Source organism: Lytechinus pictus, chromosome 7 (genome assembly GCF_037042905.1).
Source record: "Lytechinus pictus isolate F3 Inbred chromosome 7, Lp3.0, whole genome shotgun sequence".
NCBI lineage: Eukaryota > Metazoa > Echinodermata > Echinoidea > Temnopleuroida > Toxopneustidae > Lytechinus > Lytechinus pictus.
In genome coordinates, this window is record NC_087251.1 from 27,074,264 (window position 1) to 27,093,947 (window position 19,684).

The 19,684-nt window shown below is 35.3% G+C and overlaps 1 protein-coding gene across 1 annotated transcript in view; it reads right to left on the bottom strand.

Moving 5' to 3' along the window:
- Window positions 1-19,684, bottom strand: part of LOC129265332 (uncharacterized) — a 35,819-nt gene that overhangs the window by 14,191 nt on the left and 1,944 nt on the right. The window contains exons 2-10 of the mRNA XM_064102369.1: window positions 16,726-16,886; window positions 15,040-15,216; window positions 11,143-11,360; window positions 10,264-10,346; window positions 9,180-9,367; window positions 8,451-8,669; window positions 6,544-6,654; window positions 5,041-5,199; window positions 4,000-4,249 (exon numbers count right to left, since the gene is read on the bottom strand). Coding sequence (XP_063958439.1) covers window positions 4,000-4,249; window positions 5,041-5,199; window positions 6,544-6,654; window positions 8,451-8,669; window positions 9,180-9,367; window positions 10,264-10,346; window positions 11,143-11,360; window positions 15,040-15,216; window positions 16,726-16,886 — 1,566 coding nt within the window. The remainder of the gene's footprint in view (window positions 1-3,999; window positions 4,250-5,040; window positions 5,200-6,543; window positions 6,655-8,450; window positions 8,670-9,179; window positions 9,368-10,263; window positions 10,347-11,142; window positions 11,361-15,039; window positions 15,217-16,725; window positions 16,887-19,684) is intronic.

Here is a 19,684-nt window from a genome sequence, read left to right on the forward strand (position 1 = left end):
GAAAAATCAAGTTCATTCCTAGCACGCGAGCCGCAGAATGATAAATTTTAGCGTGCGCACACGGGCTGATCGCCGTGTTTGCGGGGACGGATATCTAGTCCCATACTGGTGTAAGGTGGTATTTTCCACGTACCTTTTCCCCTTGTAATGACCACTTCGCACTTTAATACTTAATTTTGACACTTAATCTGTGAAATTAATGGTTTAACGATTTTGGAAAATGTTCGGAATATACCTAACACATAAATGATTTCATTTTCTAGAATTATTATTTCTTTCCTGAATTACCAAAAGGCAAATTTAGGTCAAGATTGCATATTCACATTGACTGTTTAGCATAGCGCATGCATATCTATTACAATTTCTATTATGTGTGTCTATATTATATAAATTGTCCTGATGTAAATATATGTTATAGAATCATATTGGATACAAAAATCATGACGGGTGTCATGGTCTGAGTTTTCTTTGTGTATAACAAACAAAATACTGCATGATTCCAATTTTATTTGAACATGTCATCGTATGCAACGGCAATTTCAATCAGTTTATAATTTTCTTTTGCTTAGTCAGCGTTTATTTTTCAATGTGCAGAATTGGTTCGCAAGCGGTTTTTACACCATAGAGCTTGCCAAAGAGCTCATTCCTGGCACTTCGACTAAAGATGGATATGATTATTTTGTTTCTCATGGTTATCCATTTTTAAAAACAATATTTATTTACTGCAGCCAACGAGTTCCTGACTAAAAACTACTTTTTCGCAAATGAATAATAGTTGTAGCTGTAAAATTACTTTGTCTTAATTCCTTTCCTCTTAATTTAATATTTTAGTATTTCATTTACATAACCTAAATGAAGGAGGATTCGGAACGATTATTGTCTGATGATTATGGGTGTGAAAGGACCCCTCCCCAAAAATAATAATGAGTAAGAATAAATAAATAAATGAATAAATAAATGAAATGAAATTAAATAAAAATAAAAGTCAGTAATCTTTAACAGGATAGTTCGAAAGCTTATTTTCAGTGGGGTCCTCAACACGTATAGAATTGTAATTATAAAAGGTAAAATCTGTTTACACTATAAATATGAATATGAATTACTATTAAAAATAAATAAGATCTTGAGATGGTATGTACAAGAAATATATAAAAAAGAGAACGAAGAAGAAAGTTGAAGGTATAATGTTGTCTCAAGCGGATCGGGAGAAGGGGGTGCTCCTTTCCCTCTCTTTTCCAATACACCGGGTGAGTTATGTATATCTCAATATTGATTTTATAACAAACTACTTAAAATCCCCATTTAATGACAGATTATAAAAAAATTCGGCTTACGATTTGTGCTTGCATTGATTGTTGAAAATATATTAAATCGTGCATCATAATTACAAAAGTGCTTTAAATTTCCATTTTTCAAGCCATAATATTAACAGATTTCGCTCTCTCATTAGGCTTATTAGACTAATAAATAAGATATTAATTTAGTAATCACTATGTCCTTGTTTTCAGAATGGAATATTGACAAGTTCTATTTCGTGCTTAGGAAGAGAAATAGGAAGACAGTCATCATTTTCATTTGATGACATAATGTTCTTAGGATGTCCCGGTCCTAGGTCAAAACTCAAAGGAATAATATTGAAACATATCGGCTTTTTTAAGACTGTGATCCAAATCCACCTCACAATTGTCCTACAAAGTGCTTGAAATACAGAGATTAAATTGTCCCTTTTTCAGATCGGAATATCAAATACTTTAAGCTCGCGCTTTTTGCGCTCGCTTTATTGATTTTCATGATGTAAAGGGTATTTAGAATGCCCAGATTCTAGGTCGCGCATGTTTATTCAGATACGCAGCTTGTTCACTATTTAAATCATCCAAATATCAAACATTTTCTGCTCGCGCTTTGTGCTCGCATTATAAGATTTCCAATTATCATTTTCATGATTTACACAAAATGATCAGAGTGTCCCATTTTCGGGTGTAAATCTCGATTTTTTTCCGCACGCGCTTCGCGCTCGCATCAATTGTTTAGTCATTTACTTATTATTATCACGATTACAAAAAGTGCTTAGAATTTCCATACTTCGTCTAGAAATGTCAAAATTTTCAGCCCACGCTTTTCGCTCGCATTATTTGATTGTTGAAAAATGTAAGGTCTTCATGGCTAACTGCAAGCAGCTGTTTTTGATCAGATCAAAACATATATTAAAATTTTCTGTTCCCGCTTCGCGCTCGCAGTAATTATTATGTAGTTGCGGTGGATACACATCTGTCTTATAGGATCACAAACATTGCCCAGAATATTTAGATTTTAGGACAAAATACTTTGCACTCGCACTAATCAAATAAGGCTTATGAGATTATTATATATTTATGTTGATTTATAAGAATAAAGCTTAGACTATTATAATAAAAGACTACCCCTTCAAAGATACAAACAAAAATCAACTTCGAGTGGCCGATCGGGAAAATGTGGCTAAAAAAATTTGGCTCCCCCCCCCATATTGGCAAAGGCTGGATCCGCCCCTGTCTACTGATAGCTCTTGAAGGGGGGGGGGGATGAGTTACCCCTGAATATTATTGTTGAATATTCAGCTCAATATATTGCTTTGACCCCCATCCCTTCACACATGTTTTGTATATCCCCGTCTACTAACAGCTCTGGGGGGACCATTTTTTTTTAACTCAACATAATTATTGCTCTCACACCCCCCCCCCCCCCCGATCAGATGAATTACGCCACTTGACGTGCGTGATTTCAATTGCAATATAGCCCCAAGATCCACTGACTATTTATTTAGCTTACACATTAAAAAAAAACTGGAGAGTTGTCAAACTCAACACAAATATACAATAAAATAACAACAAAATAACATACTATAGAAAGAAAGTATTAAAAAAATTGAGAACTTAGTACAATAAAGATAATAAAATGTTGAAATTTTTTACCCCCGTCTCCCACACTCGATCTATTACGTATTAGACAATGATATGAAATTATGCTGATCTGCCTTTATTTGCGCACGATATTCTTAACTAAAGTCATGATATGACCATTGATATAATGGATTATAAATTTTCATAGTTTGATCACACCATATCCACTTTAAATCCCTGGAAATTCCAGCAACAATACATGTTGTCATGGTACGACACACATTTTCTTTATTGAAAAGTATCACGACACCAACTGTGCAAAGGCCTTTAATGGCGAACTCCGCTGGGTTGATACATAGCCTATGGGTGATGAACATACGTGAGACGTAAATAATCATATCTGATTGATACACGTCTGACAAAACTCAAATACACACACACACACTCAATATTTTCACCACACAGGATGTTTGCAATAGCAAAACTTTGCTGTTGGGAAAATTGGTACCAATTTATAAATGTGTCAATATTTTTGCGCATTGTTAAATTTGCGGCCGATCGGAAATTCGCGAGATCCGCGAAAATAACCCCCCCCCCCCCGTAAAAATAACAGCTTATACAGTAGTACATTTAAAAGTAGTAGATAGAGAAGGAGATGTAGAAGTAGTAGATATTGAAGGAGTAGATTGAGAAGTAGTAGATGTAGTAGTAGATGTAGAAGGAGATGTTGAAGAAGTAGTAGATGTAGTAGTAGATGTAGAAGGAGTAGATGTTGAAGAAGTAGTAGATCTAGAAGTAGTAGATATAAGAGTAGATGTAGAAATAGTAGATGTTAGAAGTAGTAGATGTAGAAGTGATGTAGATGTAAAAGTGGTAGATATAAAAGGAGTAGATACAGAAGTAGAAGATGTAGATGTATAAGAAGTAGACGCAGTAGTAGATGTAGTGGATACAGAAGGTGTAGATGTAGAAATAGTATATATAGATGTGGTAGATATATAAGAAATAGATGTAGAATGAGTAGATAAAGAAACAGTAGATTTTTATTCTGAATATAATGTAGAGTAGGCCTGATAGTACATACAACATAGATATATGATAAGATAAATAGCAGAGCATTTACCTATTTCATCAGTGCTTCTTTTCACAGTTGTCTGCTCTGCATCTTGCCTTGTCATTTCTGATTGGTCACTTCCTATGTCACATGACTGTTTTGAGGGAGGTGCTTCTGCCTTGATTGACACTTCCTCTGTTTGGTACGAGCTGTTGATGGACTCCAGACTGGAAATTGCTAAACTTCCCACAGCTTTGACTTTAATTCTTATAACATGGCCTGGGAGATAGGCTAGCCCTACGGACTGCCGTTCTGTGATCTGTGAATGAAAGGATGAGATATTAAAATCAGATCCTGAATTATAAAACGATATATAATAAACCAAAGGGTAACTGCATTGAGCATTGTATATCAAATGTTAGAAATAAACTCATAGTAGAGTCAGAGTATGTTGAATTCAGTTCAAATGTTGTTATCTGTAAATTACCAGTAACTCATTTTAAGGATCCGAGCTTTGAAATAAAAAGTTTTATTTATGAGGAAATATTGTGTAACTTTCTTTAATTATGCTGAATGTTCCAGTCATCACATTAGTCGAAAATGGAGTCATGGTTTTACTTATGCCTGCAAAATAAACATGAAATGCACATTAACCATGGGTTTAATTAACAAGAGATTTTTCATAAACACCCGTAATTAGCATCATTAAATTTTGCTGTGATTCCCATTTGCTGATGTGTAAAAAGTTGATCTGAATTAGTGCAGGTACCATACAGTGTATGTACATACTGGAAATTGAGAGTAGATATAATGAACTTTTTAAAACATATTTTCATTAGACCCTGAACTTCAATTATTTTGCATCCTATTCAACAGTACTATATAGTTTCTTTAGTCTCAATTCTTACCCTTTCCCCATATACATTTGCTATTTGTTGATTTTGAAACTCTAAAGGGGATTAGCAAACAAGTTTGAAAATGAAACTCATCTTCAAGTTCATGTATAATCCGACCATTACCAACCCCACCCTTCCCAGGGTATCAGTCAATAAAATTACAAAACACAATCATAACCAGTTTCAAAGCAACACTTTGTCAATTAATGCTTACTTCTAAAGTGGTCTCGTCAGCGCCATTTGCCACAGCAGCATGTCTTGCCCTTGCTTCTGCTGTCCTGATGGCATCTTCACGAGAGACCTCTGCAACGTTTACCAGGTAGTCTACCGTCCCACTGACTTGACTTAGAGATGCTCCAACAGCATTCGCAGACTGTAAAATAAAACACATGCGGACATACAATTCTTGATTCCTGACTCACTACATTAAAAACATGATAATAATGATGAAGTATGTCTGGATTAACATGAACAATAGATGTGAACAACAGGTTTTGAGACTTTATTAAAAAAAAAAGATCTCAATAACCTCTTTATCAATTATAATATTGACACAAAGAATTGAGTGCTTCATCTATTTGTTTGACAGGAAAATGCCTCTAGAGAAATAGTGATATTATGGGGTGGATACAAGAATCCAAATAATATAGATAAATGCATGTGTTAACATAATTCCACAACCAATAAGGGGACATGTTATGAAGCTGTTTTTAATCCTTTTTAACTGGGCTATTTCAGACCAGGATATACTGGGGGGGTTCAATCAGATCTTGGCCACGGATTGAGCAATTGCCGCGAAAATGTAAACTACAAGACTGTATAGTAAAATCTTCAAAAAATTAATTCTTTATATTTTTTAATCAATCTATTATGCAAATAAGCGTATAAAATTTGCCCTAAGATTGTTTTTTGTGGATATTTTTGCCTTTAACTCAATTTATATATCTAGTAAAATGCTAATTTTTGGTGAGAGTATCAATTTTTACATTTCTAACAAATATCTACAAAAAATTGCAAAAATATAATTAATTTCTTATGTATTTTATTGTTTTTTAAATTTTATGTATTTCTTAGTTTAATGAACTTTAAAAGGGACCATTTTGAGATCATAAATAGCATTAAAAAATCCATTTAAACCAAAAAACTAAAAAATAATCATACAAATATGATTTTTGGTTGGAAAACACAATTTGCATTGACTTTGTACACGGAATCACGTTTTTGAGCAATTCTGGGTCTGACATGCACTTACAAAATGTTGCGCAATTACCGAACGCGTACCCAGGCGTTGCAAATTTGGGCTCAAAAGATGCGCAAGACTTGAAAGTAAAAAGTCAGCCAGCGGCACAGTCAAAAATATTCGTGCGACGGCATAGTGACAAAATTTGTTGAGGGGGGGTCAATTTGACCCCCCCAATTTAATAACGGTTAAATCAAATGCCGCTTAAGAATACCTGAAGTATGAATAGTGATATTCAAATTTTCTGGGAAAAAAAAGATGAATGAAGAATACATTTTTTTTCCTGAACAAGTAGATAATCATGGCTACAAATATGATTCCAAAAAAAGTAGAAGTAATGACTTTCATGCTACATTTCAACTTAAGAATAAGTTATAGAAATAATAATTTGAATTTTATAGAAATAATAATTGGATAAATTAATATTTTCTAAATTTCAAATAATCTTTCTAGAAATTAAAACAAAAAAATACAAACCTGATAATGGGGTGGTTTAATGAGACAAGAAGCTCCTTGAAGACCACGATTCTCATCAATAAGTATACTACCTCCTCCAACCACAATTACTGGTACATCACCACTGCTGATCTAATGTGATAGAAAAACAATATCAGGCATAGAAAGGATATTCTGAGATTTTTATTTTAACTTACCATTCCATTTGGTTATCTATCAACCATAATAGCAGGGCCCGCTGAGAGAACAGTTTTCGGAACTGAAGTGACTATCCTGGGTAAATATACCGTTATTAATATTATTTGTTTCGGCGTCACCTGTGCCTGGGAGGCGAAAAGCGAACTGAATCACTATGACTCGCTGGTCTCTCCTCCCGATATAACTGATTGGGGGGAGTGCAGGTGGACCACTACACCGGGGTTACCCCCGACTATTCCCCCTATTCTTCCTCTTATTATTATTATCAACCATGCAAAATAAAAAAACCCATTTGATGCTACATCGACAGCCAGTGAAAATATATTTCTTTTCGTGAAATTATGGAAATAAAAGCCATACCTTTACACAAACAGAATTTGGCTATTCCTTGCTCACCTTTTCAAATGACATTTCAGTGGGTACATAATCACCTAAAAGAAGAAGTTTTCACCAATATGCGTGAGTTATCAACCATAATTGTGATTAGGTTATAAACATTAATCATTCTCAGTTACTTTCATCCTTCTATCTTCTTCAATATTGAAGACATCTGTCTCTTTTCTGAACTATCATACCCAGTGATACATCATTAAAACAAGTGGAGCGCCTCTGGCAGTCTTGCCTGCATTACGCGATTCAATATAGCAGCAGTGCTGACTTTGAAAACGACTATATCTAGAATAATCTTTCACAAAAAACACCATTCATATGATGATAAAATACTATGTTCATTGACCCTAAATGACATTTGACCTTGATCTTGTGACTGAAGACTTGTGCAAGACAATTAGTGATACTTTATCCTTACGTCTACATTTCATGAACTAAATCCATAAACTTTCAAAATTATGACGGCGATTCAACAAATACTCCCAACACGGCCAAAGTTCATTGACCTTGGTCATGTGACCTGAAACACAAGCAGGATGTTCACTGAAGCTTGATTTCTCTTAGTTCCAAGTTTTAGGAACTAGATCCATATACAGTACTTTCAGAGTAATGACATTTAAAATACTCAACCTTGATTAAGATTTCGTTTTCATTCCCCCAACTCAATCTAAGTTCATTGACCCTATTGACCTTTGAGCTTGGTCATGTAATCTGAAACTCACAAAGGATGTTCATGTCCAAGTTTCATGAACCAGAACAATTAACTTTCAAAGTTATGATGGAAATCAACAAATACCCCCAACATGACCAAAGTTCATTGACTCTAAATGACCATTGACCTTTGTCATGTGAACTGAAACTCAGGCATGACATTCAGTAATACTTGATTACCCTAACGTCTAAGTTTTATGAACTAGGTCCATATTCTTTTATAGTTATGATGACATTTCAAAAACTTAACCTTCAGTTAAGATTTTGATGTTGATTCCCCCAACATGGTCTAAGTTCATTGACCCTAAATGACCTTTGAACTTGGTCATGTGATCTCAAACTCTGGCATGATGTTTAGTAATACTTGACAACTATTATGTCCAAGTTTCATGAACTAGGCCCATATACTTTTTTTAAGTTAAGATAACATTTGGTTAAGATTTGATGTTGACGCCGCCGTCGGAAAAGCGGCGCCTATTATACTCTATGCAGACGAGACAAAAATGAACAAGGAAAAGCCAATTCCAGCACCAATTAAGAATCACACTATTCCATCTACAATAAGATCTCAGTTAAAGTCAATTTCCATAAAAGAGTGAACTATTAACAAATAAATATTAATTACATACCTTGATTTGATCAATGACCTCTTCGACCATTTTGTGCATTTTGTCAACAGCACTGTCTACAGTGTTCTTGGGAATGTGAGCAACCTTGGCAGTATCTCCTACTTCAGCAAGTCCAGCTGCTACGGCGATATCTGTGGCAGTGAGTGTGTTCCCACCAAAAGTAAGACCCTCACTAAGAAGACGATAACCAACACTTCTTGGACCAACAGCAATGTTTTCCTATGAAGAAAAGTGGTTTATGTGTACATGGAACTGTAAATTAGTACACAAATAGCTACTGAACAGACCTATATGGGAATGGTTGTTTCTGTTGTAACTCCCATAGAAACTGGGCAGAACAGCTTTGTGCTGGTAAACGCCAAGCTGGTATATAAACTTTTACATAGTAAATATTTTACGTTGAAGTTAATCACACATAGTGGCTGACCTTCTAGACGACATATATTAATTTCTGGTCTTTTTATCAAAATGGAGACAATGGCGGAGTGGGGATTCAAACTCACAACCTAGCAATTATGAGTCTAGTGCTCTAGCCACTGGACCACATGCTACAGCCTTGAAATATATTGAAATATATATGGATCAGATCAGAGAGATGATGAAAACAAACATTTAATAGTAAAATAATTAATTTTATAGGATTCATCCTAACAATCATGAAGACTCGGCAGGCCTTCAAGTAGGCCCCTCCCAAGGTTTGTCATATATATATCCTCTGACTATACTCACCAAATGATCTCCTTGCACCAGTGAGCCACCGCCGAGTCCGATGCTCTGCACATCGGGCATCCTGAAGTTTGTTGAGACCCCAGCAATGTGGCTCCTGCTCGAAGACTCCCTTGGAAAACCATTCATCAGGTAGCCAACATCGGTCGAGGTTCCACCAATGTCAATGACAATGGCATTGTCTTTCACTCCTGTGGAATCATATTAGAATACATGACAGATTAAACTTCATCTACAGATATAAAATTAAGAGATCGAGTTAATTTGGGGGGAAGTGTGAAGCCCCAACCCAAAATATATCTCAAGACCTCTTACCTGTCTAAACTGAAATACTAGTAAGTATTTCATTCAGCTGTAATAGGTTCATCCTCATTTAAATCTGAAAATCAATGAAGTATGACCAAAAAAAATTGCCAAAACTCAGAGATTACCCTTTCTAAAAGTACTATTATTCATAGACCGAGTCTGACTCTGTTGAACTAATTTAAAGTGTTGAGCAATACCAGCCTCAAACACAGATTAATCTTCTGTCTAAAATTCTACCTATGAAAAAGGTTTTCCTCACATTTATTTGGCAGCAAGTCACATCACAAAGGTATGTTTAATTCTTTCATAAATATACCTCTCCATTGATGCTCAGAACAGTAAAATATAAATGTATATTCTCTTGTGGCAGGTTATCTTTTAGAATGTCTTGTTTTTCTTGTTCTGAGAAATAATAGGATTCTCACCAACAAAACATTGGTAATGTCACGCAGAAATAAATGCTCAAGAGAGAAAGAGAGAGAGAGAGAGATTACCAGAAGAAAAAGTTTCTTTCTATAGAGTACTGAAGCGATGACGTCAGTTGCCATGGTGTCATGGCGGCCTAGTTCTAAACAAATGAACCCGCCGAATGAAAGCATGTGTTTCTCATAGGAGAAAATGGCTGATTGCAACCTATTTTTCAGACGAGCCAATGTGTACAGACGACCATCAGCTGCGACTCTGTTTAGAACCAGCCGGCCATGACACCATGGCATCTGACATCACACTTCAGTACTCTATATATTATTCAGGAAACTTTCAAACTTTTTTCTGTGCATACCTGACAAATGTGCTGCTCCTCTCATACTGTTTGTTGGACCAGATGAGAATGTACGCACTGGTAGATCAAGTGCCAATTCAGAACTGAATGAAAAGAAAATTAAATATGATAATTTGGGAATGCAGTGCGAGAAGTACACTACTTGTATCATTTTTCATGATCACACTATCAATCAATATGTCATCGTCATCATAATAATTCTCCTTATTACTATTGACATCATTAACTTCATCATCAACATCATATCATCACCATTATCATTATTACCACCACCATCACCATCATCATAATAATCATCGTTACCATCATCATCATCATCACCATCAACAATGTTACCATTATCATCATCATCATCACGATCAGCATCTTCATCACCATCATCATCATCACCATCAACATCGTAACCATCACCATCATCACTATCATCATCATCATCTTCATCATCACCATCATCATCATCATCAACATCAGCATCTTCATCATCATCATCATCATCATTATCACAATCAGCATCTTCATCACCATCAACATAGTTACCATCATCATCAATATCATCATCATCATCATCATCACCACCATCATCATCTTCATCACCATCATCATCACCATCATCATCTTCATCATCATTACCATCAGCATCAGCATCATCATCATCATCATCTTCATCTTCATCCCCATCATCATCATCATCATCATCATCATCACCATCAGCATCTTCATCATCATTACCATCATAAACATCATTACCATCACAACTACCATCACCACCACTCGTCCTCATGATCACCATATATCTCATAAAGATCCTGGCTCTGACAAAAATCAACAAAACCAAGTGATTTTGTAAAACGGAATATGTCATCTTTAAACCAAACCCACCTGATGATGGTGCCATCATTTTGCGTCATGAAGAACGGACATTGAATGTTCAATTCCTGCAGAGCCTGACTGAATGCACGGACTGTTTGCCTGCACAGCGGCTTCAGTGACTCATTCAAGATGGTGGCGTTCTCCCTTTCAAGCAATCCCATTTGTCCTATCTCATGAGAGAGAGTCACGCTTGCCTCTTTGTAATGTTCTCTTATAAAAGCCCTAACCTGAAAATTCAAAATATTTTTGAAAACGTTGCACAAAATAACTTTTTGACATGTATAAAAATACAGCTCACAATAAAATGCATACAGTAATTTCCAAATAAATAATATTGAGCATGACACATTAATTTGAAAATGAAGATGGATCACAGAACACCATTATTCTTAATAGGTAAAGGTAAACTTTCATTTATACACTACCCTTCCGTAAGCTTAATTCTCGCCCGAGTCAAACCAATTTTTTTGACCAGATCTTAAAAAAACCTACAGTTATGCTCAAAAGTTAGTGATCCCAACCACAAAATACACTCCTTCATGCTGAGTGTTGAAGAAGATGACACTACAATGTTCGGCGAGCCCAGAGAAACAAACTTTATTGAACGTATTATCTTATCACCTAGGACAATTAAATATCTAAAACATGGCAGAATTTTGACACTTTAAATAAAGTTCATTTAGTGGTGGGGTTCACAAACTTTTGAGCACCATGGTAGAACATCTTCTAAGTCAGAATTCTCCCAAGTCGAACAGGTTTCTGTGGTCCCAAAATAGTACTTATACCCCATTTAGATCTACGGAAAATCTAGAGTGCCTCCGGAGGCTACCGCAAGTCGTTAGATCTAAACTGTCTCGGCACAAAGCACAAATCTGAGGGAAAATACACTCTAGACAGTCTAGAACAATCGCAAGAAAACATGGCATGATCCACTGTTGGACTGTAGATCTAAACGGTCGCGGCGTAAATGTGGCATAGAAAACCAAAGTCCACATGGTCTTGATCGTTGTGCAGCATGCACTTTCTCCCTTGACTGACATTGACCAAAGGAAAACAAAAACAAAGAAGAGAAGAAAAATGAAAAATGAATCGAGACGTAATTATAAACAAAGAATACATGAGAAAATCGATTAAGGAGATGAAAGAAGAAATTAAACAAAGAAATACATGATAAATTATAGAAAAAAAAACAGAAGGAGAAAACAAAGAAATATATAACATTTTGTAGAAAAAGGAAAGAAGAATTAAAACAATACAAAATAATTGATAGAACAAAGAAATAAAGAAAATCTGAACAAAGAAATACACAAGAATTAATAGAACAAATGATAAAAGAAGAGTTAAAACATTGAAATACACAGAACTGAATGAAGAAAAAATAATAAAAAACAAAGAAATACATAAGATTTGAAAGAAAAGAGAATGAAAGAAGAATTAAAACACATCTAGAAATACATAAAAAAATCAAAAAGAAAAAAGGAGAGAACAAAATATGAAACATGAGAATTGATAGATGATGAAAGAATAAAAACAAGATAATATATAAGAGTCGATAGAAGAAGAGAAATACACAAGAATTAATATAACAAATGATAAAAGAAGAGTTAAAACATCAAAATACACACATAAAAACAAGATAATATATAAGAATCGATAGAAGAAAAGTAATACACAAGAATTAATAGAACAAATGATAAAAGAAGAGTTAATACATTAAAATACACAGAACTGAATGAAGAAAAAATAAAATCAAAAAGAAAAAAGAAGGAGAGAACAAAATATGAAACATGAGAATTGATAGATGATGAAAGAATAAAAACAAGATAATATATAAGAATCGATAGAAGAAAAGATAAGAGAAAAATCAAAACAAAGAAATATATAAGAATCCATAGAAGAATAGATGAAAGAAAAAATAAAACAAAGAAATACATAATAATTAATAGAAGAAAATATGATAGAAAATTCAAAACAATGAAATACATAATTGATTGATGAAAGGAGAAGAGATGAATTGAAAAATAGAAATACATAAGATTTGATAGAAAAGAGAGTGAAAGAAGAATGAAACATAATTATTATAGAAATACAAAAGAATCTGAAAACGGAAGGAGCGAACAAAATATACATGGGAATTAATAAAAGATGAAAATATTAAAATAAGGAGATACATAAAAAATTATAGAAAAAAAGAAGATAACAATAAAACCAGAAAAATACATAGGAGTTGTTGGAAAAGATGAAAAAATAGAAATGTTTCAAAATTGATTGAGCGCGCTTTTCCTCCTCACTGGAAAGGTACTATCACAGCCCATCTCGCGATTACCACAGACGTTTGTTCTAATGTAAATGGCTCTCGCATGTGTACCTCGTGTTTTGAAAAGGAATTTCATGCCGTGTTCGTTCCAGACGATAGTCTAGTGTGACACTAGAGAGAAACAGATCTAAACGGGGTATTAGACGAAGTAACCTGATAAAACTGCAAGTGGTTCACTTTCACTAGTATACCATGAATATGCAAATTTCAGTCTAAATGCATACAATGTATGAAAGCTGAGGGGGTGGCATACCCAACATAGGAATGCCACTAAACCTAAATGTTAATCAGAAAAACCGTCATAAATCAATCATAATTTTTTTTTTAATCAATCACTGGGTTTTGTGTTACAGGACCCTGTTTTTTTAATTATGGCACATAAGCTTAAATGATGGATTTGGTTTTTTTAATTAATCAACACCTAAGAGTAATAGGCTAGAACCAAGTTTCATAAACCATAAAATATCAACTAATAATGTAATGGGTTTTTTATGCCAAATTTCATCAGCTGATATGAGTTGAATGCATCGATGGATGCGGGAAATGGTCTGTTAGACTGTCTGATTGAAAAGAAACAGCCTGGAAACAATGAAGCATTTAATAAAGTACTACATGCTTACTCCCTGCAGAATAATGCAGTACAGACTTCTCATAAAAAGTAAAATTTTCTAAAATTTAGTGACAGATGAACTTTTTATTTTATTAGTAAAATTAGTTGGAATATAAATTCTAATCATACTTTGGTAAAGCTTTAACCACACAGGGACTATGTCTAAGGTGAAGGAGGGGATGGGGTAATATTTGACCTCAAATCAAATTCATAATCTGGAAAACAAAAAAAAATCAAACTCCTCAATGTGCAAATGCATGTACTCACAACCCTGCTTGTATTGGAGGACATCAGACAATTTATGCCAGTGTGGGGCAGAATACAGCCTATGTTTTAAGCCCAATAAACTTGACTTTCTTTAATACAAGACACTCAGCTAGCAAATGCCAAAAATGCTTATAACATTTTCATTGTTGTGATTTGTATCTTACATGTTTTTGATACTGTAGGTGTGATATACAAACTGCCACATTAGCTTTTTGTATTGGATGGGATCTTTGAAAACATTGAGAAATGTCAATCCAAATAAAAGACACAGCTTTCATCAATAGGGTTGATTACAATGTTCAAACTAACACTTTTGTCTTCTCTGTAAGCAGGGGAAGTGAACCACCTGCTACTTTATTAATGTTTTTAAACAGTGTTTGTCCTAGACACTCAAAGTACCATTTAAATGCTAATAAGTTGTACTTTCTAGTGATGTAATAAATATTAATTCTCACTGATTTTCACAAACAGACCAGGGGCCACGGAATGAATCTGAAAGTAAATGAAGGGGGGGGGGCTGAACATGCAATATATCACAATTTGATGGTCATATGCACATATTCAGACACGGTTATTGAAAAATGTGAAAAAAAGGCAAGGCTGAAGCCCCAAGCCCGCTGTTCCGCTGCCCATGCAGATACATGTTTGGTAATTAGGTTTTATTTAAGTGGGAGAATAAGAAAAAAACATTAAAAGGCCTATTCATGTTTACCTGGAGTTCTTGGTCGCTATTGACAGGAGCAAAGACACAGCTTACTACGATGTTGGTGATACCTCTTTCTCTTAGTTCATTCAAGCATGACAGTACCTCGTCCAAGTCAAGACTAGTAATGGTCTGGCCATCATAGTTAAAGCCACCATTCAAGAAGTAATGAGAATCATACACTGCCTGAGATGCAGGAGAAATGATACCAAAGTGATTAACCCACTGCCTCTCAGAACATAATTTCCTCTGTATGAAGTCTTTGAGAATGAGAAAACAGCTTAACAGACACTGATAAAGTAATGGCGCAAGTAGCACAACACTGGTAATTATCCAGAAGCCTACATCGCCATTTTAATTCACCTGTGCATTATTTGTTTTATCGAATGGGTCAACAATAAAACCCAATTTTGAAGAATTGCAAGAAGCACGGCTGCTTTGAAACATCTTCAATAACTATGGTAGCACAACTGAAAACTACCATCTTCTGTTATGTATTTGGGATAAAATCAATCTTCCATGACCAGGGCCAAAAAACGCAAAGGTTAACGATTAATCGCTAAATGAAACTGCTTATAATAATAATAATAATAATGAAACGTTTTTGTATAGCACAAAATACATAAGCAAAGTTGCATGTCTCTAAGCGCTTTTTACAAAAGGAGTGGAGATGGAGGGGAGAGCACTGGGTTCTTACATTGTTTACAAAATGGTGAATAAATGTGTTTTCAAGCTATTTCTAAACTTTTCGTATGGTTGTATATTTCTAAGATATTTTGGCAGATTATTCCATTAAATAGCAGCTGCATGTGAAAATGATCTTTCCCCATATGACTTTGTCACAGTATGTGGGACCTGTACTAATGACTTTTTACTTGAACGTAGCATTCTGTCAGGTTTATATGGTGTTAACAATTCAATGAGATACAATGGAGCAAACTGATGGAAACATTGGTAGGCGAATAGAAGTACTTTGTAGTGTATGCGGGATTGGATAGGTAGCCAATGTAAGTTTTTTAAGACTGGGGAAATTGGTTCATGTTTCTTTGTTCGTGTTACGAGTCGCGCTGCTCAATTTTAAACGAGCTGTAATCTTTGAATTTGACGAGACGAAAGACCAAAAAGCAAGCTATTACAAAAATCCAAATGGCACATAACAAAAGCAAGAATTAGGCGCTCAGTAGTTGTCTTATTCAAAAAGGTGCGAATTTTGCCTATTTTATGCAGTCCATAAGATGCTGACCTACATTTTTGTGAAACAAAATGTTCAAAGGTGAATTTAACGTCAAAAGTAACCCCTAAGTTTTTACATGTTTTGGTTGCGTGAACAAGAGTGCCATCGAGATCTAGTGTCAGTATTGGGTTACTTACTCTATAGCGAGAAGAATCATGAAGAAATTCACACTTGATATTATTGAGTTTCAAACCATTTAGTTGAGACCACTCTTTGACTGATCGTACACAATTTGCCTATCAAGATCATTGTTGCATGCACATTTTGCTCAGTAGACTGACTAAGAACCAATCAAGACAGTTCTTTCAAATTAGCAATTAATCACTAACCTTTGTGTACAGGGCCCATATGTCTCTATGGGGTCCTCATGCAAAACAAAATAGTAAAAGAATGCCTCCTCCATCATCCCCTTGCAATTATACCTGCATGCTAATAATCCTGCTTAAAAAAAAAGTCATTACCTGCTTGAGGTCATCTGGGAATTCAACACATGGTTCAAGAGCATGTGAGGCTGTCCCACACAGTCTTAAAATGGCAACACGAGTCAGGTGACGCCGTTGCAATACTGCGTTCACAAAGTGAGTGGTCCCAATGTTCACCTGGCGGAAGTTTGTTGGACTACCTGTTTCAAATTGTCAGAAAAAGCATTGTGGATGTTTTAACACAGACCAAAGTTAAGATTTTTCAGTACTACTTGGGATAATTATATTTAAAAAGTGTAGTAGTCACTGAGTGCATTTTTACCCAGTTATAATTGAAATATTGTACTTTTCCAGCAGTTAGGATTTAAAATGAAATCTAACACCCACTTCCGGTAATTTTTGTTATTGTCACTTTAAAATAGAAGTTTGAGCATTTGCTTTACATATTTAGTAATGGGATATTAGAGGGCCACTGACAAAGATTATAACCTGAAACTTTCTGTCCATTCCATGCTTGAGAAGGTGTTTAACTCATTGAGTGCTTCGTGCACGCTACGTATCCTACTATAACATATGCCACACTCGTGCTCGCTCGCCTACTATTGATTGCTTTGTGCTTGCATTGTTTTCTACCCTCGCCTGCTTCGTGCATGACTGCGCACATTCGGAATTACAATCATTGTTACGCCGTTTTGCATTGTATTGCGCATCGCATGCATGCCGTAATTAGCACTATTGTGTGCAGTGCGAACTCTGCTTTCTGACAGATCAACTTACTCACGCGGTTTACATTCAACCTTTTTCGAGTATTTCTACATTTTTTACAAGATATGGCTCCGCCTCCGAGAGGGAAGAGACCAAGGTTTTTTGATCCATACAAAACACTCCACAAAATGGAATTACTTGATACAACTCATATTTTAGCGGTAAAGATAATAACCAATCCATATAATGAGGACACCATTATAAGAAGTATGAAATTTCCTACAACTTTACTACACAATATTTTGTGGATAAACTAATTGTTAGAGAGTTACAAGCAATTGTAATCATGACTATTGAAAGGAGTGAATACGACTCGCGATCCCAAAATCAATGTGGCACAGGGGGGTTTTGTGGCTGGCACAGAGGATTAGCATCGGATTAGCACTGTGGCGTTGGATTAGTAGTGTGTATGGCATGTTAAGAGTTAATATAAACAAGACAAAAATATGAAGATACTTCATTTTGTTCGGGCACCCGATCAATCATGTAAAATCAAGAAATTTGTCCAATAAAACACATTTTTAGTTTATATCTTTCACACCTCAACTGTTTCGGGGCACATGCATTAAAATAATTTAGTGATGAAATGAAATAGTGGCATGCATTTTCAAAGGGATTTAACGACAGGGTTTAAAGTATTTGCAAAGGCTGATTTACTTGCATATTTTAATGTTTCCATCATGCAGGCCCATCAGACTCATGGGATAAATATTCTGAAGCATTAAATGTGCTAAAAATAGCAGGATATGATCTTGTATGTTTTTATCAGCTAATTTATAAGAGACATGTTCAAATGATCCTTTATTTTTTTTTAACTGAGAGGGTACTAGATATACAATTCAAAATTTTGATTTTCATGCAGAATCAACAATATAGGGCCTACAGGAATAACCGTCATTTCTGGGGATTTATTTAACAATTTCCGACATTTTGCTATGTGAGAGAAGCCAACGTGGTTCAGTGGAACAACCGAATACAGAGACTGAAGCTTTTGGTCCAAATCACCAATGGGTGCATTTCTGCCGCCGTGCACAGGATAACCACTGTCACGACACATGCACCACTTTCAGGGGAATTCTTTTTTAATTAGTAATAGACGAGAGATTTTATATCAGATAAGCTTTTGATATGAAACTTACCAAACCATATGAAGCCAATTTAATTTCCTCTTTGTCTATCTGGTAATTTATATCAATGATTTTTCTTGATGTCGAAGAAGGCATGGATTTAATTCACCTGATCCGGAATACGCATAGAGAGGGCGGGTGATATTATTTAATAAACTTGCTTGTTTACGTCGGATCAGCTGTACTGCTGATTGCGTTCTAGGCGCTCAGCATTTTTTTTTCCTGTCGTTTTTTCGCTGTTCAGCGGTATTTTATGATGTAGCGCCATCAGCCCCGACGCCTTGAATCGAGACTGTTAGAAAAATTTGCATTTCGATTGTTGTTTGCGTAATTTCCACCGCAGTATTAAGGATCTTCGGACGGAGTATCTTGGCCAAGTTTGGAGGTAAGCGTTTAAAATCACTTTTATAAATCATTTTGACTATATTTTCAAAATTAAGTTAGTTGATTAGATTGAAATTTATGTAGTGAATAAATGTAGAAGGTTTTGGCATGTTTTATTCACTCACATTCGTGTGATGAATGAAAACGTCAAAATTCATACTCAAATGACATGCGTTGTGTCAGGTTAGTATAGCTAACCTCGCATGCTTGTGTGAGTAGCCTGGAGGCGTCTGGGGAGTGAAAGTAATATACTGTACGTATGGTCACTCCCCTAACGCCTGGCATTGTGATGTATAGAGTCCTACGTACTGAGGGAAAAGGCAACTATAAAAATGCGCCAAACTGCTAGTTATGTTTAGAATCTGAGGTCACGACTGCTGTACATGGGTAACAATATTGGTTGGCAACATTTGGCAAAAAATGCGTAGTAATGGTTACAAATGACGAATAAATTATATGAAGTAATAAAAGTAGAAGAGAGTTTACAAAATGTCCCGCTTCAACCACTGAACTAGAAATACGTGGAAGTCGTGTACACCCAAGCAAAACATCGCCGGCGAACTCGATAAGTCACGTGACCGCCGCCATTTTGCTAGGTCAATTGTTCGAGAACGCGCCGTAGAAGGCAAGATGCAATATGTTTTCTCTATGTATTTCTAGTTCAGTGGTTGAAGCGGGACATTTTAGCACTTTTTAATCTAGCACCGCTCATGATTTTGCCG